The following is a 27,106-nucleotide window of genomic DNA, read 5'->3' on the forward strand; positions in this document are numbered from 1 at the left end:
CACCATTATAAAAATGATGAACATAAACATTCTCTTTAAAGTTAGCTGCAGTATCTGTGGGATGTTATGATAATATTGCTGATTTCTATTGTTGTCTGTGGTCTCTGGTCTCCAATTCACCTCACTCTCTCTTTTGAATTCACTCCAAAGATTTTTGCCCCAGAATTCCACTGAAACTGCTAGGGCACCAGTGAACTCCATATTACTAAGTCTAATGTTTACAGTCCTCATCTAACTTAATTTATCAGCAATGTTTGAAAGACTTGATCACTTCCTCCTTCTTCACCTCTTTAAATTCAAGAACACTACTCAGTGCGATTTTTCCTCCTGTCTCAATGTCCTCTGTTGTGAAGTTTCCATGGCTAATTCCTTTTCATTTTACCAACCTCTTAATGTGGGAGTATTCCAGAGAGTAGTCCTTGAATCTCTTCTCTTTCATGTCTAAAGTTATTTCTTTAGCAATTTCCTCAGTACTACTAATACGGACGTATGCAGATCATTCCAAATCTATACCCATAGCCTGGACCTATCTCCTGAATCCTAGACTCGTACATATCCACCTCAAACTTAACATATGTAAAACCATGATCCCAATCTCCACCTCTACTCCTTCCCCATTAAACCTATGCATCCTCTAATACTCTCTAGCCCAGGTAATGGCATGCTCAAGTCAAAGTCTTTGAAGCCATCCTTGATGATTCTCCTTCTCTCTCAAACCTAAATCCAACCCGACACCAAATCCTGTGATCAGAAATTTCACATTCTAAATACATATTGGCCAAAAAGTTCACTTGGTTTTTCCCTAAGGTGGTTCTCAGAGCACTTTAGTTGTCTTTAACTTCATTGAAAACAATTTTGTTAGACTGTATTGTGACAGCTGTCATATTACTGTACATTTAAAAAGCTTATCAAAATTGGTGAATTTTTGTGTAGCCATTTTGATATTAAGCATGGAAGAAAGTATGCATTTTTGGCATATTATGCTTTATTATTTCAAGAAAGGTAAAAATGCAAAAAGAAGAGATTTGTGCAGTGTATGGAGAAGGTACTATGACTGACCCAACATGTCAAAAGTTTCATGCTGGAGATTTCCCACTGGCCAATGCTCCATGTTCGGGCAGACCAGTTGAAGTTGACAGCAATCAAATCTAGACATTGAGAACAATCAGCATTCTACCACGTGGGAGATAGCCGACATACTCAAAATAGCCAAATGAATAAAGTTATTGGTAAAAATGTAAAATGTGTCTTCTATTTTATGGAAAAAACTAAACAGACTTTTTGCCCAACCCAGTATAACCAGAATCTGGCATCTTCCTACCAACTCTACTACTACCAGTCTGGTTCAAGCCACTAATATTTCTGACCTGGTATATATATATATACACATACACACAGTGAGAACTGACCGCATCACCCACAACTGTCTCCCTGGCTCATTACAGGCAGGCCCCTTCTGCAGGGCTTTTGTACTGGTCCCCTTGCCTGCATCAGTTTTCCCTCAAATGTCTACATGCTTGCCTCTTCATCTCTGCCAAGTCTTTATTCGGATGTCTTCCTCGGTAAGGCTTCCACGATATCCTCTATTTCAAATTGTTTTATTTTTCTCTTTGTTTTATTGTTCTCCAGAGCAATTATCACCATATAGCATAACACATATGTTACTTTTTATGTCTTCATCTCTTCCCCAATAAGATATGCTGTAAGAGCAGGGACTTTGATCTGCTATATTCACACATATAGCTCCAGTGACTGGCATAAAGCACGCATTTAGTAAATAGTTGTTGAATAAATGAATGAATGAAGAAGTTCTTTGGAATCTTCTGTGAAGTCTAGCATATTGGTAGTCCATTGTAATAAGAAACACATGTAGTTCTACTTGTCAAAATGGTATCATACTTCATAGATTAACTAAGATTATTTTAAACATGATGTTTGAAATGAAACCAAGTGAGTGCTTGGTACTTGCTATAGAAATATCAAGAGCATTGACAAGCAACTGACGACTGCACGAGACTGTGCCGTCACGAAAGGAATGCTGCATAAAGTCACAGACAGAACAAGAGCTTGCAGAAAAATAGACATAGCTTTGAACTCCACCCCTGCCACATGTGTGTTACGTGATGTTGGGAAATTAGTTACCTCTCTAAACCTCAGTTATTTGTCTGTAACATCTACAATGTTACTGATGTGTCTTAAGTGAAATTATATGTGCAAAGCACCTGGGCACTTGAAAAGGAAAAGTAAGTAAATAATAAGGTATTTGAATGCTCAAACAAATGTGAGAACAGGGCAGAAAGGATTGGTAGCATATGAAGTGTCAGTCGCCTCAGGTGGTGGTTGAGGTAGACAGGCTAACTGGATTCACAGTAACCCTGACAGTTCCCATGAAGCGGTAGGTCCCCTTTCATGGTAAGAGAGGGGTAGAGAGGGGTAGACGGTGTCTCGGGGAAAGCTTGGACAATAGTATGCCAAGACTCCGTCCATGAGGAGGAGCAGAATGAGTTGGTATCATCTGAGGAAAGCAATGTTGCCCTGTTCTCAAGGATTTACTGTCCTAGAGACTTTATCAGTGTATAGACATTGAATATTTTTAAAAGATTTTACTCATTTATTTTTAGAGAGAGGGGAAGGGAGGGGGAAAAAGGGAGAGAAACATCAATGTGAGAGAGAAACATTGATCTGATGCCTGTTGTATGCTCCCCACCCAGGGACTGAACCCACAACCCAGGCATGTGCCCTGACCAGGAATCAAACTGGCAGCCTTTTGCTTTCTGAGATGATGCCCAACCAACTGAGCCACACCAGTCAGGGCTAGACATTGATTTTTATCCATAGCCAATTCATAGAAAAGGTTTGTCACACTCCTTTGGGAATCCGTAGTAAGATTCTTCCTTCTCCTTAGACACACAGAAGAAGGTATGAGGAGTCTGTAATGAAGATATGTTTTTCTATCTTCGATCCATCTAGATTTCTCAGATACTGAGGAAAAAATAAGTAGAAGCACTGTGTTTTCATAAATCACTCTACAATGTTTCTCATACTTTACATATTTTTAAAAAACTGGCACAAAGATACTGTATTGTGGGAAGACAAGAAAACAGATAAAATGTTCATTAGCTGATATCAATGGTAAGTATTCATGAATTAGGGACTGGGATTCCTGTTTCCCAAGGAGTCTCCCTAGCCTGGGAGAAGCCTTGCCTTAGGCTAGAGGTGACTCTTAGAGACTTTCATTTTTACATTTGTACATTAAGTGTGTCTGCCAGGTGACTTTTGATTCACTTTGGAGAAACTGTCGTCTTTAATGACTATCACAGGACAGAGTCACAGTTAGCCTGGAGCCTGCACTTGGTCTTCTCTTATGAAGGTTCATGATCCTTTCTTCAAATGGTTAAGGCGGCACAGGACTAGGAGGGAGGGATGAGAGAGAAAGCAGAAGAGTTACAGCTCATAAGCCCAAACCAGCTCTGTGATTACTAGGCTTCACCCTTCACAGATCAGTCAGGTCAAATCAAATTGCAGAATTAAACCTGCTTAGTGTAAAAACCTGTGCTTAGAAAACATTTAACAGAAAAATTAAATTTTCAAGTGCTAGAAAATTTAAAGCTTATTAAAAATTTTATAAAATAGTATGAGTTCTAAAATAAGATCTCCACACTCCACCTCTTGAATTTAAGACATACGAGCAAATGTTTCCTTCCTCAAACCTCATGTTTCGACTCCCCTGGCTACCTTTTCATGTGTGCCAATTGTGGGTCAGGCTCTGTTCTTTGTTCCATGCAAAAGAGTCAGCTGGGAATCATGGGTGCAGGCAGGGATCCACTGGATTTAAGCACTAGTATTCTCTGGGTGGCATTTAAACCTCTTTTCTGGCCCTGACCCACAGGTGTGGCTCAGTTGGATGGGTGTCATCCCACAAAGCAAAAGGTCACCTACTCAGTTCCCAGTTGGGGTACATGCCTGGGCTGCAGGTTCCATCCCCAGTTGGGGTGTGTGTGGGCATCATTATTTCTCTCCCTCTCTTTCTCCCTCCCTCCCCTCTCTCTATTAATTAGATAAAATAATAACAAATTTAAAAGCTCTTTTCTGTAGAATGAAATGCAACTAAATATTTCTGAGGAGAGCAAGACAGCTCTGAAAATATCTAAGTGATTTCCATATAGAGAAAAGGACTATTGGTTTATTTCCAAAGCAAAATTATAACAAATCCATTCACAAAATTAATTCCCTCTCTGTCTCTTCCATCTTCTCTCTTATTTCTTTGCTCTGGCAATGGATGCATGTGTTTCAAATAACACATGATAAAGAAGAAGAGAATAGTACTTTAAGTGCCCATATCTTTCCTTTCTATGTTGAGAGCAAATATTAATTTCATGAAATGGGCCTTCTTATGGTTACAAAATAATTTTGGAGAAAATGTATCTACCTTGGCCGTTTCCAAAATAAGTGGTTGCTCTGCAGGCATTATGTAAGTCCAGCAGCAGCCCGAACTTAGCATAGCTCAGTCCTGTGAAAGCCGTGTACAGCACTGCAGTCAGGACTCCAGGTTAGAGCCTCTTGCCTGTCTCCTGTGCTTTGACAAATAACTCAGGATGTTGGTGCTTCAGTTTCTTCAGTTGTCAGGTTGGGACAAGAATAGTTCCAATTTCATAGTGCTGTTGTGAGAAATAGCGAAGCACCTGGTACACAGTAAAACTTCAATACATATTATCCATTTTAACTGGCATTAGAAAAGGAGAACAATTTTATTATATTGAGAAATTGTATAAAACTTTCCTGTTTCCAGTCGTACTTTAGTAGACAAAGGTCCTTTTAAATCATATTTTAAGCAAATTATACTAACCTTTTAAATATAGTCTTGTTTCCATTTTTGATATACAAAGTTTTATCATCAATAAATAATTGTTAAAATTCCTTGTATATGCAAAAGAAAATAACACTATTTGGATTTCATTATTTTTTAAAAGCACCAAATGTCATATAATTGTTTATCATTTTAAAGATTTAGAGTGCAACTGGAATAACTCAACTGTGCAAAATGGCTTTGTAAAGGAATTTTTCAGGAAATACCTTTCAGATTATATAAGGAAATAGCTTAAAAGTGGCTCTTTTAGAAAGAAGCTTTTTACACAGCCAGCTGGGGTCCATTTTAGTGTTATAAATCTAATAGAATGTACACTTAATTTTCAGGGAAAAAGTAAGCACATGCTACAGTTAATAACTATAAATGACTCTTCCCTAAATACTAATAGAAGAATAAAACCATAGCAAGTTCACACGATCATTGACTAGGGAACTATGTAATAATCTACTAGGAGAGAAGTAATATAAATCAGTGTGCACTAGCATCTCCACACCTCTGCATTACCACACACAAACTAGTACTTCTTCTAAGACATGGTTAGTAGTTTTTCCTATGCTTTCCTTAATTCATCCCCCATTTCAAACCCAAAGAAATGGGATAAGGAAAATTGATATATTTTATTATTGGACAAAGTGATCTATCTTAAATTTATATACGAGGGAGGACCCCCCAAAAAACGGAATTATCAGCCCTTGCTGGGGTGGCTCAGTGGATTGAGGGCCAGCCTGCGAACCAAAGGGTCACCATTGATTCCCTGTCGGGGCACATGCCTGGGTTGTGGGCCAGGTCAGGTCCCCAGTAGGGGGCGTGTGAGAGGCAACCACACATTGATGTTTCTCACCCTCTCTTTCTCCCTCGCTTCCCCTCTGTCTAAAATAAATAAATAAAATCTTTTTTAAAAAAGGTGGAATTATCATCTGGAGGGCGGGCCCCTTGTAGTACAGGCTTCTCCGGCTAGGTGAATGTTCCAGGAACCCATCTGTAGCAGTTTGCCAGTTGGTGGTGTTGTGAGAGGCTGTGTTTGGCCTCAGCAAATTTTCTTTGAAGATTCTTTCAGAGCATTTGCCCATTTCATGATGGGTGATTTTGTAAATCACACCTGCCCGCACCATGCTGAGTGTTCAGCAGTTTTTGACTAAAAACAGCATGACCCACATGCCCCACCCTCCCTATTCACAAGACCTCACCCAGAGCAACTTTTTTCTCTTTCCCTGGCTGTAAAAAGTCCTCAAAGGGAAAAGTTTTGCTGATGTAGAAGAGGTAAAACAAACAAACAAACAAACAAACAAATAGGGGCACTAAAAGGCATCAAAATCAACGAGTTCAAAAACTGTTTTGAGCAGTAGAAAAAAGTCTTGATAGGTGTATTGCATCAAATGGAGAGTACTTCGAAGGTGACTGAAGTTTAAACACATAAGAATACACAATTTTTTATAAATAAATTCTGGGGTTTTTTTGGATCCCCCTTTGTATGTTCCAATTTTTTAATTTCTAAGATCAAAAAGAAACATTACACATAACACAAATCCTGGTATTATTTGTTATGATCACATATATTATTAACAATCCATTAGATGCATTGATAGTTCTGGTAATAAACATTGAGATGGAAAATTAAATAATGGGTATGAAAAAATTATTCTTTTTCTAGAAATGCAAGATTTTTATCCATGTGTACAATCTTGCATTTCTTTGATGACCATCTAGACATAAACTTTGACATAAACCTGACCTTCTATTTGTTAACAATTAAGATATTGTATATCACATATATACAACACTACATCTTCCATTAGTGATATACACACAAACTCAACATTTATATAAATTAAGATAAATGAATGAATGAATGATTGAACAAATGGCCCCATTTGGCTAGATGAATTAGAAAAGGGGACCTTTTCCTCAGCACTGCAGGATTTCAATCACTATTTGCATCCCCACCCTCCAAATACCTTTGAGCCTTAGACAGAAAAACAACCATATGCGAGGCAGCACTGTGAAAAAAAGCCCATTAAAATTTATTTTCCCAGACACAATAAAAAGTGATAATTTTTTTAAAATTAAGATCATAAAACAAAAAATGTAAGAATGAAGTCTTAAGAATATCCTGAAATAAATCATAAAGGTGAATGTGCCAGTGATAAAGAATAATCTCTTTAGTACATTTGAGTTATTAATCGTATGCAAAATGAGCAAACAGTACCACTCAAGGAATATTAAATATATTATGTCTAAACATTTGAAATCATGATTAAGATGGAAAATACCTTCTTAAAAAGTTCAATTCAACAATAATGGTTAATAGATTGTTAGAAGGGAGGAAGCTATTGTATTACTGAATAGTAATAAAATCTATGATTCAATATATTTCAAACATTTAAGAATGCTATTTGATAAATGGATTTTTAAATAGCTACTGAATTGGTTTTATCCTCTTTATATAAAAAGACAAAACTATTCTAAGGAATACCCTGAGCATCCAGTTACCACTTAGAGGCAACTCTGCTGAGGCTGAAAGATCCAATCTGTTCCCAGAAAAAGTTGCCAGTAAAACCCACGGGATATATTGGAATTATTCAAGATCACAGCACCATTTCCACTGTCATCAAATAAGACTAGTGTGTAGTTGGCTATGGATCCCTCTATTGTTTTTCAAATTTCAACCTGTTTGCAAAACAAAACCAAGAAACAGTCTGATTCTAGGCTACAGCAAATTAGAAACATCTATGACTGTTTTGGAGAGTATATCTAAATAAATATGATAGATAGATCTATCATATATGCATATATTATGTTAGATTGATATTAAGCGGAAAATACTTTTTAAAAAGACAATGAATTTAAGTTAGAGAAAATCCATTTATAGAACCATATTATATTTTAGAAAGAAACAAAAAAATTGGATATGAATAAAGTTAATAAATCTAAAAGTCAAGTGGTTAAAAGAGATTGGATCCAGGAGTTCCCTGTCAAATAAAAAGATTACTTAGCCAGTACCATGAATAGCACCTAACACAGAAAAGCCATTGAATACCTATTTGTGTAAAGATGAATGAAGGAATATGAACTTGAGTATATAGCACCATACTGAGTCAAAAAGATACGCTTTTAATAGATGGGGTTTAAATATATAACTCTTTTACTTAACGGCCTATTTCTTTTAAAACAATATCTATTGGTCTATTTTCTAACTACAAGAACAAAATTGTTCACTGCAAAATATTTCTAAAATATCAAATGCTGATTAAAAAGTAAACTAAACAGAATATTGATAGAAAGATAAAATCACCAGCCAACATTCTTGTATTATGCACACACATTATTTCTATGTACATACTCGAAACCATATTGTAGATCAATTTTATGTCTCATTTTTTATAACGTACTACATTGTGAGAATTTCTCATGTCATTAAACCTCTTTAAAACATGAGTTTTAATGGCTTCATAGTGTCCCAGAAAGTAAATGTTTCAACAACTGAATTATTATGCTATTGGTGTATGTACATTTGAATAATGTATAAAATCAAAATATAGGGGAGACAATTTTAAGTGGCTTTGTCCCTAAAGCTTTGATTTTGTCTTTCCTTATTTCCTTAGGATACATTTCAATGTGCCAAACTGCTGTAGCAAAGAGACAGACTTGGCATTTTTGATCCATAGTATGATACTGTTTTCCTGATAGTTTGTATTAAAATTACTTCCAGCACTTACAAAAGTACTTATATTAATCATATTTGGAGTGTAGACATTTTAGAGATCAATTTGACAGTTCGATAGGGCAAAATTCATGTAATTCAAATCTGAATGCAGTTGAGGTTGCAGAAATTCTTGCACATTTATTGGCTATTTATATTTATTTTTTCATGAGCGATCTCAAATTAGAGGGAGAAAATCACCCCTTACAACACCAATGAGGTTTCATAAACCTCAATATTCTCGTATCATGGACAGCACCACGACGTGTCAGTCCTTCTATCGGCAATACCTTTCTGAAACCTCTAAAAGGTACTGAATCTCAGGGTTACTACACATATGAGATTAACTTCACTCAGAGATTTTTTCCCACAACGCAATTACTACAAAGCACTTTGAGACTGGAACTAATTGGGAGTCAAAGCTAGTTCCATACATGGAATGAGTTGTCGATATCTCAGCAACTCCAAAAGCACTGTAGCTTACAATAAATTTCTAGGCCTGTCATGCACAGCCACATTTCAATACGCAAACAAGATAGAGAATCTGAATTACATGAAGTTTAGAAGCCCTGAACTACATAGCACAATCAAATGCAGTAAGGTAGTATCACCATCAAGCATCCACAAAAGTTATAGTCTGCCTGTCATGAGTTCAACCATTGGGATTTCTCTGAAGTTACTCTGTTGTATTTTTTGAATTTACACTTTGGTTTTACAACACCATCTCTTAGGAAGACATCCGCACATGAATTTCTGGGCACATGAATCTGCTTCTTCTCTGTATAGAGCAGGAATTCACAAATCCTTCTCTTCTTCTAAGACATTCATGGTAGTATTATATTTAAGTTTAGTGAAATAACTGATGGCCAGAAAGCAATTGGTCTTTATCATACCCCCCCAAAAGGTCTATATAGGTCTATATTTTTGAAAAAAATATATCTTCTATTAGGGCACTTTCTAGCACTTGCTTATTTTCACATAAAGTACTAATAATGCCAAGAAAATATGTTTCAAAGCAGAAGCTATACAAATTTAGAGATGATTATGACCTGAAATATCTATTAAACTTAACCAGAAAATCAGTGACTAGATAAGGACAGTATTGTCACAAATCAGCAAAACAGTAAATTAAATAGCCAAAATCTGTCCTTTCTTGGGCTCCAGGCAGAACTATTTCATAAGATAACACATGACTTTGCAAATGATATTTGAATTCTACTTGAAAGGGAACTCAGAATATAGATGACAAATATAAACCTTCTGTCTCCGCATACTTAATTTTTCCTCTTGATATAGCTCCATTTTCTCAAGATAATAGAGATAAGATCTCAAGAAGTCTCAATATTCAAGCAAGGAAATGCCCTCAACCAAAAGAAATAGGAAGGTCCATTTTATGCTCCTGCCTCCTTTGTCAAATATTAATTGACCATAAAGGCTTGAGTTTATTTCTGGGATCTCTGTTCTGTTACATTGGTCTATGTGCCTGTTTTTATGCCAGTACCAAGCTGTTTTGATGACAGTGGCCTTGTAATATAGTTTGATATCAGGTATTGTGATCCCTCCTGCTTTGTTCTTCTTTCTCAAAATTACTGCAGCTATTCGGGGTCATTTATGGTTCCATATAAATTTCTGAAATGTTTGTTCTATATCTGTGAAATATGTGATGGGTACTCTAATGGGATTGCATTGAATCTATAAATTGCTTTAGGTAGTATGGCCATTTTGATTATGTTAATTCTTCCAATCCATGAGCATGGTACATGCTTCCATTTGTTTGTGTCTTCCTTAATTTCTTTCTTCAGTGTTGTGTAGTTTTCTGAGTACAGCTCTTTTACCTCCTTGGTTAGGTTTATTCCTAGGTACTTTATTTTTCTTTTTGCTATATCAAATGGGATTTTTTTCCTGATTTCTGTTTCTGCAGTTTCGTTGTTGGTATATAGGAATGCCTTTGACTATAAAGGACACATGGACAAAATCAAGGGGGAGGTTCGAGGTGGGGGAGGGAGGTGGGGGAGGGGGGTTTGGCTGGGGTGGGGTGGAGGGATAGGGAGAAAAGGAACACAACTGTAATTGAATAACAATAAAAAATTAAAATTAAAAAAAAATAAAACAATTTAAAAAATCCAATACTAAAAAAAAAAAAGAAAAAAGAAATAGGAAGGTGTCATCTATGACTTCTGCCAAGATTCCAGTTGTTTCCTTCCCTGTCTCCTTTCCTTCATGCAAATTTATTTGTATTTCTCTGAGTATTTGCATTATTTCCCCTTTTCTGGCTCTTTTCCCTTTCCACTATTTTAATAGAAACAAGGAAGATTTATCAACTTAAGCTTTCCGTAATTACACGGGGCATAGCAAAGAGGAAGGATAGTGAAGTAGAAAAAGCACACGTTTTAAACAAGCATTACACTGTGCTGGAACCCCTATTGTACTCTTTATCATCTGTGTGGCTTTAAGTCATTTACTTAACTTCTTCAAGCCTGTACGACAAGGACTATAATTCACTCATCTGCTGTGAGGACTGTATGTGAAGTGCCAGGCAGAGTAGTACTTTCAAACAGTAAGGGCTCGAGAAATGTCAACTGTCGTTATCATTACTGTGTTGGTAAGAGCAGGCGAGGGTACAAGACACTCCTCCCTCCTGACTGAGTTTGCAGGTAAGCTCTGCCACTGTGAACACCTAACAGAACCAAAACGTCACCATTATTTTAATCACAAAGGACTCTGTCATCTCTACTATTCTTATACATTCATATCAGGTTTTTTCCTGCAAAATCTAATGTTTTGGCCCAAATATTTTCTTTTTATCTACAAGGTCAGAGTGTATTCTTTTGTTTTAAAACACTCCAATGCACTTTAGTGTACTTCATTCTGTTACTGTCTGTTTCATGGACTATGAATTAAACACAGTTATGTTCCTTTATTTCAACCCCATGACTTTTGAAAATTTTCCTCGTTATTCCTGAAACTGGAGTTTTTAACAGTCTTTATGATGTTTTGAACTCTACCCTCTTTTCGTTTTTAAGCTTTTAAAAATTGTTGCCACTGTACACACCTCCTCTCAAACTTAACAGTGTGCCACCAAGTTCTTGTGGCTTTCGGGTTCCACTTGGATGCACAAGGCTTTATTTCTCTCACAGGCGGCTCTCTTGCCGCCTTCTTTGTAATTCTGCTAAGGCGATGAACTCCCTTCTTAACCATATCATATTATACAATCAATTCAAATTTCTCATTATATATATATATATATATATATATATATATATATATACACACACACACACACACACACACACACACACACACACACACACACATGCACACACATTCAATCTTCAAATGCAATTTATTAACTTAAAATATTAATTTTTTTCCTCTCTTTTTCAGTCTGAACAGTATTCTTGGTACATTTGCTCTTGGAGAATAGGTAACTTTGCCTTTAAAAGACCCATACATATTGTTTTATTGCTTCCTCCAGGTGATAAAAATTTATTTCATAAATTACTTTTCTTAAGTAAGACATTAACATAAGTGAATCCATAATGTTAAAAGCTTTATATCGATATTATTTAAAGATTCTATAAAATAGAACTTTAAAACATATTTCATATGTATAGAAAAGTAAAATAAAAATACACTAGAGAGAAGAACTTTTCAGAAATGGCAACATTAAAAATTAAGTCAACCCTGGCAATTTAATACATGTCAGGGAAAAATATTATGCTATAACATTTGCAGATGGTTGAGAATAGCCCTTTTTAATTGCATAAAGTGATTACCTATTCATTGAAAATAACTTCTTAAACTTACAAACAAATGTCAGAAATTTCAGTTTTAAGTTGAAATGAAATAATATTAAATAAAGAATATAATGCTTGAGTTTTCATTAAAAAATTGAAAATTAAGAGAAAATTCCATATTGTTCAATCTACCAGGCCTTTCCACATTTTCTTGATATAACACTAACATTAATATTACAAGGAATTCTCACTAATTTGGATTAACAAGAGATGAGAACAATCTGAATTAAAAACGAAAAAGTATATTTGGAAGCATTAATTTCACAGTAACTGAACTTTTGGTAACCAAGTATTTCTACGCATAAACCTCTTTAATACTGCTTCAGTAACATTTTCATTTATAATTAGCAGCATATAATTTATGTTTTTCAAAGTGCGAAAATTCTTTTGGGTACAGTAAATATGCTCCAAAGTAATTTTGTTAGACTCCTGAATTATTTCCCTAGTCCTTGATTTTTAATCCATTATTAAGGTATAATTTTCATACAAAAATGCACAGATTTAAAGTATATGGTTTGGTAGGTTTGATAACTGTATACACCAAGTGTTAACTGCCACAGACTAAGACACAGAAAATTTCTATTGCCAAGAAAGTTGTCCCGTCTTCCTCTGCAGTCAGTTTCTTCAAGTCAATACCAGACAGCCACTGATCTGTCCCTATCACCATATATTAATTGTGCCTGCTTTTGAACTTGAAATAGATGGAATCATTCGATGTATTTTGTGTTTCATTTTTTTTGTTTGTTTGTTTTTTTCTCAATACAGTTTTAGGCCCAGTTTTGAATCACAGCTTTTGGTGACCTGGGCTGTTGTTTCTTAAGAGAGAAGTAATATAAAGAACTGCTTTTATTAGCAGTTCACTCGTTTGTATTGCTGAACAATATTTCACTCTATGTTCTTATATGGCCCTTGTTTGTGGGTTCACTTGTTGGACACACTGTTTCCAGTTTGGACTGCTAGGAACCAACCTGCTCTGCAAATGGACAGGTCTTCCATAAACACATTTTTATTTTTCTAGGATAAACATTGGGTTTACATTGTGGGTTCATAGAACAGATCCATACTTTTCTTTTTAAGGAATCTCTCAAACTATTTTCCGATGTGATTTTACCATTTTATATTTCTATCCGTAATGCTTAAGAGCTTCATTGTCTCACGTCATCTATAATGCTGAATGTCAGTTTTTTGTTTTTATTTATTTAACTCCTCTCTGAACTCCTTTCAGTCATTCCAGTGGGTGTGAAATTGTGTCACATTGTGATTTTAATTGCATTTCTCTGGTGATTAATGACATTGAACACCTTTTCATGGGCTTATCAGTCATTTTTTATTCTTTGTAATATGTCTGACCAAGGCATTTGCCCGTGTTTTATTGGGTTGTTTTCCTCCATATTGAATTTTAAGAGTTCTTTATAATACTCCTTTCCTTTTAAGGAAAACTTATTCCAGCCCAGGTCAATACAAGCTCTGAAACAGGCATGGTCTACAATCCAGAAACAATTCTGAAACATTAGGCTTTCAGTCAAAAGTTCTTAATGAAGAGGAGATGGATAATCTAGTATTTTAGACTCTATTAAGAGTAGCCATTTTCTCTCTGACCAAAAAGATATTCTTCAGTCACATTTAAAATCATCATGCACTCATTTAGGAAAGCCTGCTTCACTCTAAACAAATCATGGCGTGATTCTGCAGCTGACACCTTACGCAAGTTCTGATTGTTCGCTAAGAAGGAGCACTTTTGACAAAATACACAGCTCTCACCACAGCACCTTTTCTAATAAAGGCATTCACTTATAATCAGAAGTCCTAAGTAGTAACAGTGAGTAGGATGGAAAACGTGCACAGTGCTTTCCTCTGCGAAGTATTAGAGCAGATGGCTAAGCATCGAGGGAAAGAATGCATTTACCCGTGCTTTCATGAGATGTTCCCTGCTCAGACTGGCTTCTGAGTCAGCAGCTATTGGTGTAAGTAAAAAAGAAACTAGAAAGGTTTCCTATCAAGGTTTTCTTGAGGTTTTCTATCAAAGCCTGATGACTATTTCGCTGGATACTTTGAATAGGAATCAAGAACTGGGACATTTTCTGTCTGTCTTTGACTTCTCTTCCAACTGTCTGCTTTTCTGAGCCTTTGACTGTCAAGTACAGAGGGCTTGGCTTAATGGTTTGTATATAACTTTTAAGAATTAACCATTCACAGAATTCCATGGTTCTCCTTTTAACTGTTAGCCAAGGTCACAGTCTTCCTGCTGAATCCTTAACTGAGATCCTTCCTGAGAATCCTGAATCTCAATTCTTTGCTATTTCCTCCATTCAGTAGTCCTCCCTTCCTGCTTCTTTAACTTGATACATGAATTTTCACTTCTTCAATCAGTCCACCAAAACCACTCACAGGAAAATGTATAAGAGCCATTTATTCTAAAGTATAAATAATGGACCAATAGCTGTTTAACATGCTGTTGAAGTTTAAAACGAGAGTTATACTTGACTCTTTCCCACCTACTCATCCCCTTTCATTTCCCTGTATACTAAATCAGTCAGTAAAGGCCCAAGAATAGGCCAGTTAATCCACAAAAATTTGTTGAGTACTTATTTGTTAGGTAGTAGCAATAGTGTAGTGAATAAAACAAACACTATTCTAGCCGTTGTAGGCTTAATGTCTCATGGGACCACCTTAAAAATAATTGCAAATAACTAATTAAATAATTGTAAGTATTTCTAACACTACAAGGTGAAGAACCTGGTTTTGGAGAGTGTGTAAATGGAGTGGGCACCAACACATGGGACCAAGGAAGACTTCCTTGGAAGGGGACGTTTCAGCTGAGACCTGAAGTTAAGGAATTCGTTAGGCAGAGAGAGGAGAAGAGAGCAGCCTGTGTCCAATAACCTCCGGGCTCTGGAATCTACATGGCTCGTTTGCATCTTCCTCCCCACCACTTTTATTCCTGCCCTCATCACCTTTTCCATAGGTTACTACCAACCTCATTACCAGTCTGCCCTACAAAACATTGAAAGGTTATTGCTATCACCATGTCATTCCTTACTAAAAAGCCTACAATGACTTCCTTAAAGAAAAATGGTGAAATTCCTAAGCTTGCATTTTTAGCTCTCCTCAATCTGAATCACACTTACTTTTCTAGTTTTATTTATCATTAGGTTTCTACTAGGCTGATCCATTCACATTCTGCAAAACAGTTTTATTCTCTGTCCTGACTACCTTTGTTCGCAACATTCATTTTCTCCAAAACAAGTTTTTAAATCTTATGTTGAAGAAGATTTATTAGCAAAATATATAAAGAATCACAGACCTCTTAAACACCTTGTCTGTATTTTTTAAAACAGTGGTTGTTTTATAAGTAACTAAACATGGATTTATAATTTGTTTACTGAAACTCAAAACTGAAATTTCTACCATGGAGAAGTTTATCGGGCATTTCATGGGAAATTCAATATAATTTCTATCTCTAAATCTTTCCATGAGAGTTAGCTAAGGGTTGATAGTTCCATTGTCTAAAATAATGACCCTCTATAAACACAGGGTGGGGCAAAAGTAGATTTGCAGTTGTTTGGATGGAAAATAATATAATAATACATAATAACACAAGAATAATTTTTCTTGCATACTCACAACTGTAAACTTAATTTTGCCACATCCTGTAGATAAAAAATATGCTAAGGGCCTGATGTGGGAAAATTTGTTTAAAAGACATAAAATGCATGTGCTATATGAGATCTATCTCGAAAATATCCAGCCACAAAGTATGAAAAGTAGACTCATTTATTGAAGAAGATACAAGAAACATTGTACATAGGACAATGATGCCTCAGTCCCCCTCAAAGTAGGCACCTTGGGATCATACACAGTTGTCTCAGCATCTTTGCCACTGTTCAAAGCACTTTTCAAAATTCTTTGTTGGAATTGCCATCAGCTGCCTCATTGTATTTTCCTGAATCTCACTGACGTTCTGAAATATCTTCCCTTTTAAAGGTGATTTTACTCAGCTTTGGGAAAAGCCAGAAGTTGCAGGGTACCAAATCTGGGCTGTAGAGGGGTTGAGTTACCTGGGTGATTTGATGTTTCACCAAAAATCTCTGCACCATACGTGATGCATGAGCGGGCTCATTGTTGTAATGAAGCTGCCAATCACCATTTGCCCATAACTGCAGCTGTTGTCATCATATTAAATCTCTCAACTGACGAAGAACATTGAGGTAGTACTCTTTACTAATTGTTTGGCCTGGAGAGGTGTACTTGTGATGGACAACACCTTCCCAATCAAAATCAAAGTTAACATGGTCTTAATCTTCCTGCAACTTTGCTGCACCTTTTTCAGGCATGGAGAACCAGGCAACTTCCATTGGGACAACTGGACCTTCGTTTCTAGATCATAGACGCACCATTCATCTCTGGTTATGACCTTCTTGAGGAAACCTGGCTCATTGGTAGTGGTTTGAATCAAGTCATTAGCAACTGCAGCATAATGTTCCTTCTGCTCTGGTAGCAGAAGCTGTGAAATGAGTTTTGCCATATTTCATGCCAAGATCCTGCATCAGAATCTTGGACACAGTAGTTCTGGAATCCCCAGATCAGCTTCTAGTTCTCACACTGTCAGTCACCGATCTTTGTTGGTGCAGCCCGTACACGTTCAGCATTCTCAGGTGTCCTGCTTGTTGCAGGCCTTCCAGAACATGGATCACTTTCAACAGATTTTCCACCATCTTTGAAGCATTTGTGCCATACTTTTATTTGTGCTGTGCTCATTGCATCATCCCTGAAAGCCTTCTGAATCATCCAAGTAGTTCCCATGGAGGAATGTTCAAGCTCAATGCAAAATTTGATGTAGATTCATTGCCCAACTCGTTCAGTCATTTTGAATGTAACAGCCACACAATACACAGTCAACAGCATCTACTGCCCCACTGACTAGTACAGTGAAGTTGTCATTGTTCACACATGCACATTCCAGTACCCTCTTCCTGGTTGCCAGGTTACATTGATGTCACACAAACAGTTCTCATTGTATTAATGATGGCTGGACTTTTTCTGGACAGACCTCGATAAAGATCTTGTGATATGACCCAAAGCTTAAGATTAGCAATAAAATTTTAGAATCTATAGGAGTGGCCCCAGTTCAGAGCTCACAGGAAGAATGATATCCTGTTGTTCCTTGTCACATAGAGGATAGAAAGCCAGAACTTCAGCATTCCTATCTAAAGAACTTCCAAACGTATTCTAAATTTCTAAAAAATAAACAGGATCTTTTTTATTTTAGAGGAATAAGAAAATTTAAAACAGCTACGTGTCATTGTTAGATAAGGAGTTACTGTTTTGCCATAACAAAGATTACAGTCTGAGCAAAGGAAACAGATTGTTTCTGAGGTAGGTAGATAGTTGCCGTCCACAAATCCTGTGCTTCAGCTGTCACTGAATTTAAGATAAAACACTCTGTAAACCTCATATGGTGGTCTGACGACTTCTGTTTTAATTTGGAAACTACACAAAATAGTTCATAAATTTAAGTATTCTTGCTTAATATTTATGAAAACACATATTTTAGGAAAAATAAGACAAAGTCAAACTTTTATCCCTAAGTGTAGAAAAGCCAAAGTTATACATAGAAACCCATATTTCTGTAGACCATCATGAGTGACAGCACGCACGTGCTATTACTGACATTTCTGAAAATATGATTCCAGAGAATTAAGAGAATGGGAAGTTGCTAGTCAGTGGGTATGGACACTTACAAATTTGTTAAGAGGACAGATTTCATGTTCAGTGTTCCTACCACAATTTAAAAACCTGAGAGAGGAAGAGAATGGGTGCTGAAAGAAACTCCAAACAATAAATAAAAATTCGATGGATATATTTGCTAACATGTCACACTATTTCATAAAGGCTTTCTATTAATTAAATAAAAAGTAGTGTGAAAGCAAGGCTCAGCAAACAAACTTGGTCTGCAATTATCGACTACACTGAATTATTAGGAAAGGTATTTATGTGAAGTGTATGAAAACTATCATTTGAAGAAAGTCCTTACTCAGTCTTTCTGATAAAGGGATAAAACCCTTCAAAAAACAGCCACTCCTCCCATACCTATTTCTTAAATATGACTTCGAGATTTGGGTCATTCTAAAGTGAGAAAATCATATATTTATTAGTATTCTGTTGGATTTTAGTTTGCTTACAGTTTTAGAACACACCTACAGAAGTGTTCCCCATTTGTGCATTTAATAAAAAAATAAGTACTATAAGAGTTTCCATCCAACATGAGAAGCAAACAAGTCCAGAAGCAGAGTGCAGACCTGGGCATTAACTTGCTGGTTTGTACAACCACTGCCACACACTGGATATGGGGCCGGGAAGAGCCAGTTAACTGCTCTGTGCCTCAGTTTGCTGCATTAGCGAACACACATCTTTCTCAGGGATGAGTGAAATGATACAGGGAAAATGCAGATAATATTGCCAGGCATATACTGAGTGCCCAATAAACATTAGCTCCACTTTATTGTCATCATCATCATCATCATCACTGAATTCCAGAGTTTTCAAAATTGTATTCTGTGGAGAGAGAGTCCTTTGAAATGGCACTGTAATTTCCTGGATTTTGAAACGCCAGACTCGATCTCTCGTCCCTACTTGCCCTCCAAAACCAGTTTGGTTTTGCCTTGCTTTCCCTTGCTGAAGCACTGATGGAACAGCAAGGGGGGAACTCTCAGGTTTTTATTTTATTCTTTTGTATTTAAAAGAAAAGGAAGGGAAACAAAGATATCCCTTGGCAATAGGGAAATTTCCCCCTAAAGTGTGGAAAGGCCTAGAATATCCTTAGTAACTTGTAAGGCACCAGATATATCACCTGGTTACTAATCAAATAGTCAATATTTCATTTTTGAACCAGGGAAGAAGACACAAGTTAGAGGTAAAGGTCAAGAGGTCTGACCGATTCATCATTATCAGTAATCAGTCTTTTCTCAACTCCACCAACGACGTCAGTTACTGATTCAGAGACTACTGTGTTCCTTGCATGCTTTCCTAAGCCAGGTACAGCATGGGCAGAGAAAAATAATAACTTTTTAGACAGCGGAACATGAGAATGAAGGAAAGACTTGGTCCGCTTGCTCTGTTAGCAGCAAGGTGTATGGGGAAGTCATCTTCCGGCTCACACAGAGGAAAAAGAACCTAGGCAATGTGACAGCTGTCGCTGGCCTCTTCTGTTTTCCAAGCAGAAATCAGAATTGAATGGGAACCAAAACTATTGAGACCTTCCCACCCACTAGTGACTAGATGAGCCAAATGAATAAATAGCAAAAAGGCAGATGGGCCTGGAGTTAATGAGAATCTTACAAACCCACAGTTCTGTTGAAGTAAAATTTTGCCACCTCAGCTTTGAGTACAAAATTAAACCAACTGAACTCTCCAACAGTTTTCCCTAAAATGAAAATGAAATTCATGAATCTCATGAGGGTCCAATGTCAGAGGATAGCCTTCAAGTCCAAGGGTACTCAAGATAGTCTCAAATCCTGTAATAGTCTGGGTTTGCTATGACTTCTTACACACCGGAACTCTTTTCTCAGACATTGATCACTTCAAGCATCAATAGTTTTTCCAGCAGTTTATTACTAAATCAATATCTTGCCTACAGTAAGTCCCAAAGATGAATTATCACATTTATAGCTGTTTTCTTATACCTTCAGTTATATCTGTAAATATTGTTCTCATTAAACCGCCTGCTTTAAAACTTCATCAGCTTCCTCAGGCATAGCTCACCCCAAATTCCCCACTCTTTTCTAGGGCTTTGAGTCCTTTGGAATTGCTACTGCCCTTATGAATTACCTCCCCCACTTCCACTTCTGTCTTTTTCGGCAGTGTGACCTCAATATTTTTTCTCCTCCTCCTCAATTATAGCGTATCTCCAATGCTCTTCTGGCCAGCTTCCACCACACACCATTTTCTTCCTGCTGCAGCTAAATCTGAGTCACAGCTGCCTTAATATGGCATCTGTGGTTAATTTTTGGTACAATATTGCACATCTTGAATGACAGTAATGTTCAGTGCAACTGCAATATTATGCAAGGTTTCAGATGGATGGAACCCATTAACTCTCTGTAAACTAATGCATTATGGACATGGCATGACACTTAGATGCGATATACAATACCTGCACGGGGAAACTCCAGGTGCCTGCAAACACTTAAGACGTGAGGACATTGCATTGCTTTCCTGCTGCCGCGGCGCTCTATAATCTTACCACTTACTTGCTCTCGGCGTAGTGTCAAAGAACAAGGGGAACATGAAATCCACAGGAAGTTCCCAAAGGTTGCCTATTTGGCTCAACTATCTGTTCATTTTTCTAGGTTATGGGACCACTCTTGGTGACTTTTGACAATATGAGAATGCTTCCCTCTGCCTTTAATGATGAGACAAGGGGTGCCATACGCATGCTGTTTGACATGTGAGAACTCAATGAAAAGAAGTAAGCAGACCTATATACCTGGGTAGATCAAAACTGTGAAATAAATACATGTATATTCTGGCATTGGAACAACAGAACTATTTGAAAGACCTCTAAGAGAATGAGCCCCTCTAAGGGCAGCCAGAAGATAAATGTTGGTAGTAAAGCATTTAAAGTAAAACAGAAGCAAGTGGAAGCATCTTTTTTTTTCTTTTACTGGAAATAAAATACAGAGTTCAGAGGCTGAGAGAATTACTTTCAAATACCAGCATTGCCCCTCAACAGTTGAGTGACTCAAGCAAGTTATTCCTCTGAATCTTAGTTTTCTCACCTGTAACTAGAGATAATACTTTCCTTACATGATGCTCAAGAACATAATTTGATGTAAAATACCTAAGACAATGCCAACCTTAACCCAGATAGTTTAATTTAAAGAGTAGAAAATGTCTTAGGAATGAAAGAGTAAGTGCTGAAATTAGACATGAGCAATTAAAGTAGAAAAAATTATTCACCTTTTAAGTTTGTAAAAATAAAAATAAGAGAGATCAATAAGCAGATAAGGCCACATGTCAAAAAAACAAGCTAAGAAAGGAAAAAGTGAGAGAAAAGGAAAAGTAGCAAACAGATTAAAATGTTAAAAGACAGGTATAAATAAATAGAGCCTTGCCTTTCCATAGGTATTATGAGGACATTAGAGACTGTGAGAAAGACGAAATCCTTCAGCTGCTATGAGAAAGAAGAGAGACAGAGAGAACGCATAAGACCACAGGCAGATAATGCAAGCTACATCTTAAACGGTTTGTCTGCAGAGGGCTGAGCCTTCCAGCTCTAAGAGCGTCCTTGGCTCGGGCAGTGCTAAAGGAAGTGCACTAACGAGCAGAAGGGCACGGTGCTGAGAGCAGCAACTGCCGAGCTTACTGGTCAGACAGGAGCTTTTTATTTCATAAATCAATTACAATCTGCTATATTGACTTCACAAAGTCAGCAGGACTTAAAAAGTTAATGAGCAAAATATTTTTTATTACTTTTGAAACCACTGCAGTGTCTACAGCTTAGCACATTCGGCAGAAAGACAAATGGAGGCTTTGGCTGCTTCATATGTCATTCCATCCTAGTCTCACGTCCATGCTCCTCATCTCGGCATCGGCAAAGAACCTCCGGCTGGCATAAGACCCCATTGTGCTGTGCCAGTACAATCTCTCTCTGGTCTCTGGAGCAGGTACAGCACCATCTAATGTGTCTGTGTTTAGGCGCTGTGGAGTCTTGTACAGGTGCCCGGGCCTCTCCAGATGGAGCAAACAAGGAAAGGAACAAGAAATCCACCTGACAATGTATATAGAATGTAGCAGGACTGCATGTGCAATTGTGTGGTTCTTGAAAAGTAGTTACAGCACTTACTGGAGTAACATCCAGACGGGGTTTTTCATGGCCTATTTCTTTTGGACAACACCAAAAATGGGAGAATGGCTGAGGGCTCTGTTCTGTCAATTCACCCCTGGCACAGTGCCCAGAGTGGCAGAAATACAGCTCAAGGGGAGGAAGCATGGATAAGTTCACTTTCCTCCACAGCAAACAAGGTTTTGCCCTGCATATAATATTCAGGAAAAATGTAAAAGGAGAAATAAATAAATTATGGGTGATTAATATTAATGTATTAATATAAAATAAGCTACTAGTCACTTTTTAAGTTTAGCAATATTCATAGCAATACAATGTGTCCTAGTAAAAATGGAAACTTTGTTTCAATTAAGCCATCTACAAATTTCAAGAACTTGGTTTTTATGAAAACTTTAGAAAACACCATGAATACGTATTTCTTTATAAGTCTTCCCATCACAATCACAATATTGTGTACTCGATATTGTTTATTCCAACACAATGTTATTTCTTCATGAGTCTTTCCACCAGAATCACAATATTGTCATTCAGCATCATCAATATTATTTATTCAATGACACCAAATATAAGCAATTTTAGGGTCCCCTTTCATATATTTTTCTTAAATAAAATATGGTCTTTTCTAATCACATATGGCTTTCAAGATCAAATGCTATTTTTTTTCTTAAAATATCGCATGTACTGGCTCTAGCTGATGTGGCTCAGTTGGTTGGAGCTTTCTCCCATAACTGAAGGGTTGCAGGTTTGATTCCCAGTCAGGGCACATATCTGGGTTGTGGGTTTGATCCCCAGTCCTGGACTATAGGATTCCAGGTCTGGGCACCCACAGGAGGTAACCAGTCGATGCTTCTCTCTTGCATCTATGTTTCTCTTTTTCCCTTCCTCTCTCTTTAAAAGCAATGAAAACAAATGTCCTCAGGTGAGGGTAAAAAATAAAAATAAAATAAAAATATTCCATGTACTGGCAGCTGAACTGGTTTTTAATTAACTTAACTTTATTTATAAGAACAAATTTCCTTTAACTTTTCCCACAAGCTCTGAGAAATATCTTTGTGAAAGTTTACTATACTTACTAGTCTTTCCAAGATGCTGTTAGGAAATAGAACCTATTAATACCTAGAGAAACGTGATTACAAAGTACAAAAGTGCATAGTGAAGATACTGATTCCTACCATACTCGCCACCTCCCGCTCTCCCTGTTCACTCTGGGATTTCCATGGCTAACATAATCTAGTACACATGCACATACCCAGAATTAAACACCCTCAGAGGTCATAGGTGCCTTTATATAATAGGCAAAGAGAGAAATGACTAAATTACATTTAAATAATCTATTCTGTAGTGAGACAGGGAGTTCCTTATGTTTCAAACAATCAAAGACGTACCCTGATAAAGAGGGCTGTGAAGAGAAGCCCCTCTGTCCATGATCTTATCTAAAGCATGAGGAACCTAAGTGAGACAGCTTGCATGGATCTGAACTTACTAAGTAAAGATCTCAGGGTACCAGGGGCCGGACACAATGACAACAATGTAGTAAAAACAATAGTGACCAAAAAAAAAAAAACTAAGAAGAAGCTTGGATTCCACTTGACTCTTCTGCTATTTAGATTTGTAAACTTAAGAAGTTGCTTCGTCATTGGCATATCAGATAATATGAGAGTTTTAAAGTAGAGTGTCCCTAAATAATTGTCAGTTCCAGTACTCAATAGTTTTATTGAGACTGCTCCACTTTAATGAAGGCAATACTGCTACAGGCTCCAAGAAGAGGAACTATGTTGTAATTAATCTATTGATCTATGCTTGATAGAATTGACATTATCTCTTCATGGCCCAAGTACAGGTGGAAAGGAGTTATCAGTACAGAAAGCTTTTACAGAGAAATAGCTTGTCTCCTTGGTAGATAGAAAATTCAATTTTTTAAAGAGCAATGTGTTAATATTCCTGAGCTCTCTTGTCTCTCTCTCTCTCTCTCTCTCTCTCTCTCTCTCTTTCTCTCTCTCTCTCTCTCTCTCACGCACATGCATGCTTGTGCACACACACACATATATATTGGGGGTAATTATTTAGACTTTTTTGACAACCTCATCTAACATATATATAAGTTAATTGGTGTTAAAGGTAACTCCTGCAATAATAATAATGCCAGAGCAATTCTAATTTAAAAGCAAACATTTAGTATTTTTAATCAAATTGAGATCAAGGGAATAGTTGTATTCTTCATCTAAACACTATGCCATTCATGAATTAAAAAGAAAAAGAGTAATATCCCTACTCTTGAACATGTGACCATATAAATTATAAAATAGGAAGAAGGTATAGAACAATTTATATCTCAGAGATTTCCCCATTCCACCAATCCATTCACTAATAAGTTAATGTTTACCTAGTAAACAATGAAAAATTCACCAATAATTAAATCCTGCTAAGATTTAACAGTTAAAATTTACAATCTGTTATAATGTACTATTCTGGGGTTACAAAATAATTGTTGCTAAAACCAACAGCTAACATTTGAGTGCTTTCTATGTGCTAGACTCTGGCTAACCTCTTTGCAGGCATTATTGCACTGAAATCTTAGAACAATCCTAAAGGGCCAACATTTTATAACCTTACCTTTATAGTTGGTGGTAGATAGGCTACATTTATCGATAGGCTAAATATGTTCCCCAGTGCCATGGAGTAAGCGCTCATACTATCTCCTTACCACTGGAGCCTGAATTCTCAAGCATTCTTTCCACCAGCAAATATTAACTAAGCATCTAACACATGCCAGTCATTATTCTAAGTGCTATTTACTGCCAAAACCACTTTTTACATTAAGATAATGTAGTGGCCAAAATGAATATATCTCATGGAATAACAACATTCCTTCAGAACGTGATCTCACTTACCAGGAAAGAGAACCCAAAATCTAGAAAACAGCCAAGCTTCTTGCCAAGAGAATAGCAAATGTTATCCTAAATATGTAAATACTATAAATAGAAAAATAAGAAGATGGGAGAACAAGAAGGCAGGAAGCCAAAATCTTGAGCCAAAATCTTCTTGTTCTATAAACATACAGAGCTTGTCCCTGCCTTAGCTCCTTTGTCTCAGATGTTATCTTTGTCCAGAATGTTCTTTCCTGGATCTTCTACTCATGGCTGCTCCCCGAAAACTCACATTGTCTATTACTTCATCAGAAAGGCCTTTCCTAATCATCTTTATCAATTATGGGTGGGTAGGAAATAAATGATGCAATCATAAAGCATAATTAACAAAGGAACTATTTGAAATAGTATTATAATTATGATTTATTGTAATGTAAGTTAGAAAAAAAACAACCCAATATAATGTAATCTTCAGGTATAGTCAAGGAGGAGTGGTTATCACCATAGAGGTCAGAGGGTAAGAAAAAGAGCAGTTTCTAAAGCTCTGAGCATGAAAATATAGGACAGGGTCACACAAACGGGGACATGCCCTTAGAGAAAGAAAAACACTCACGGTCCATCAGTGGGGACCTGGCAGGGAGGACCCAGGGGAATATATGCTCGTACTCAGCCTTCACCTTCCCCAGTTCTCAGACATTCTGTCAATGGTTTTCATCAGTTAAACATGACCAGAGGCCAATGGTAAGGGACCCCAATTATACAGTCCATGAAGTCAGCCTCAGTCCTCTGGAATTTTCTTCTTAAGTTACATATCTATTTCTCTAACTGTAAACTCCGGGATTTTCTGTCTTGTTCATCAGTATATCCCAAAGACTAAATTAATGCCTATATGTATTAGCTCCCCGGTAAGTATTTAATGAGTTAATTCAATTAGCAAAATTTCTATGATAAAAAAAATTACATTGAAACCTAAACATTCATAAGGAAATGATTTAGTAGTTTATAGAAGAATGATACAGAATAATATCTCATTTTACTAGTAAGAATTTTAAAGTGAACCGATGGTACTCAATTATAATGAATTTACCATAAAGTGGATCACTTTGACTCATCATATTCATCAAAGGAAGATCATGCCACCTTTGTCAGAGTTACCTAGAGGTTAACTGACACATATGATAGTCATTCATTTTCTTACCCATTCATTTATTCATTCAAAATATTTATTGAACACCTACTATGGCCTATACTTGGCAATGCACTTGGATACAATAAGGAGGCAAACAGTGATCTTTCCTGTCCTCGTGATATTTCCATTTAGTAAGAGGCTGGGGTCAGGTAGTCAGAATAGTCCTCGCTCATCAGCTGATATTTGAGCAAATATCTGAAGAAAGCAAGGAGAAGGACCACGCAGATATTCCGAAGAGTGATCTGGACAGAAAGAACAGCAAGAACAAAAGCTCTGGCTACAGCAATGTGTGCAGGCCGGGAGCACCGTTGACAAGGCAGCACTGATAACAGAGGGGAGCAGAGCATGTCGTGAGGACTCAGTTTCTCCGCGCAACAAGAAGGGTGCCACAAAGCAGCACGACCTGACTCACGTTTTAACAGGAGACAAGGCAGAATTAAAGAGCCAGTTATAAGGATATGACACTGGTCAGGTGGGAGACGATAAGGAGAGAGAAGTGGTTGGATTCTGCGCATGGATACGTGATGGCAGAGGTGGAACAATTTCCTAACGACAGCACCTGAGGCTGAAGCCTGGGAGAGGAGTTGAGAGTGGTGCTGAGGTTTGGGTTCGGAACCATAGAAGGTGCTCACAAAAGGTGTGTTTGCTTTTTGTCTCTTTGATTTGTTTTCTATTTGACTCTGAGATAAGATATTCATCCAGTTATTGACTTCATTACCATGAAACTCATTCAGTTATCATTATCTACTGCCATGAGTCACTAAGGAGACATCTGGTCCTCAAACTTTGTGAAGGGAACTGTGGAACAGCATTTCTCACTCAAAACAGACCACTACACCTTA

At 37.0% G+C, this 27,106-nt stretch overlaps 2 protein-coding genes across 3 annotated transcripts in view; one reads left to right on the forward strand and one right to left on the reverse strand.

The window, feature by feature from the left end:
- CTNNA3 (catenin alpha 3) overlaps positions 1-27,106 on the reverse strand; it is a 1,492,024-nt gene that overhangs the window by 902,310 nt on the left and 562,608 nt on the right. The window contains exon 1 of one of the 2 annotated variants that reach the window (XM_024561168.3): positions 24,822-24,954. The exons of the other annotated variant lie outside the window; for it this stretch is intronic. Within the exon in view, the coding sequence (XP_024416936.3) occupies positions 24,822-24,899 (78 nt within the window). The 5' untranslated portion in view covers positions 24,900-24,954. Of the gene's footprint in view, positions 1-24,821; positions 24,955-27,106 lie in introns of those variants that run through there. 2 annotated transcript variants of the gene reach the window in all.
- Positions 1-27,106, forward strand: part of LRRTM3 (leucine rich repeat transmembrane neuronal 3) — a 166,672-nt gene that overhangs the window by 33,207 nt on the left and 106,359 nt on the right. The gene's annotated exons all lie outside the window — the stretch shown is intronic.

This window comes from Desmodus rotundus, chromosome 4 (assembly GCF_022682495.2).
Source record: "Desmodus rotundus isolate HL8 chromosome 4, HLdesRot8A.1, whole genome shotgun sequence".
Taxonomy (NCBI): domain Eukaryota; kingdom Metazoa; phylum Chordata; class Mammalia; order Chiroptera; family Phyllostomidae; genus Desmodus; species Desmodus rotundus.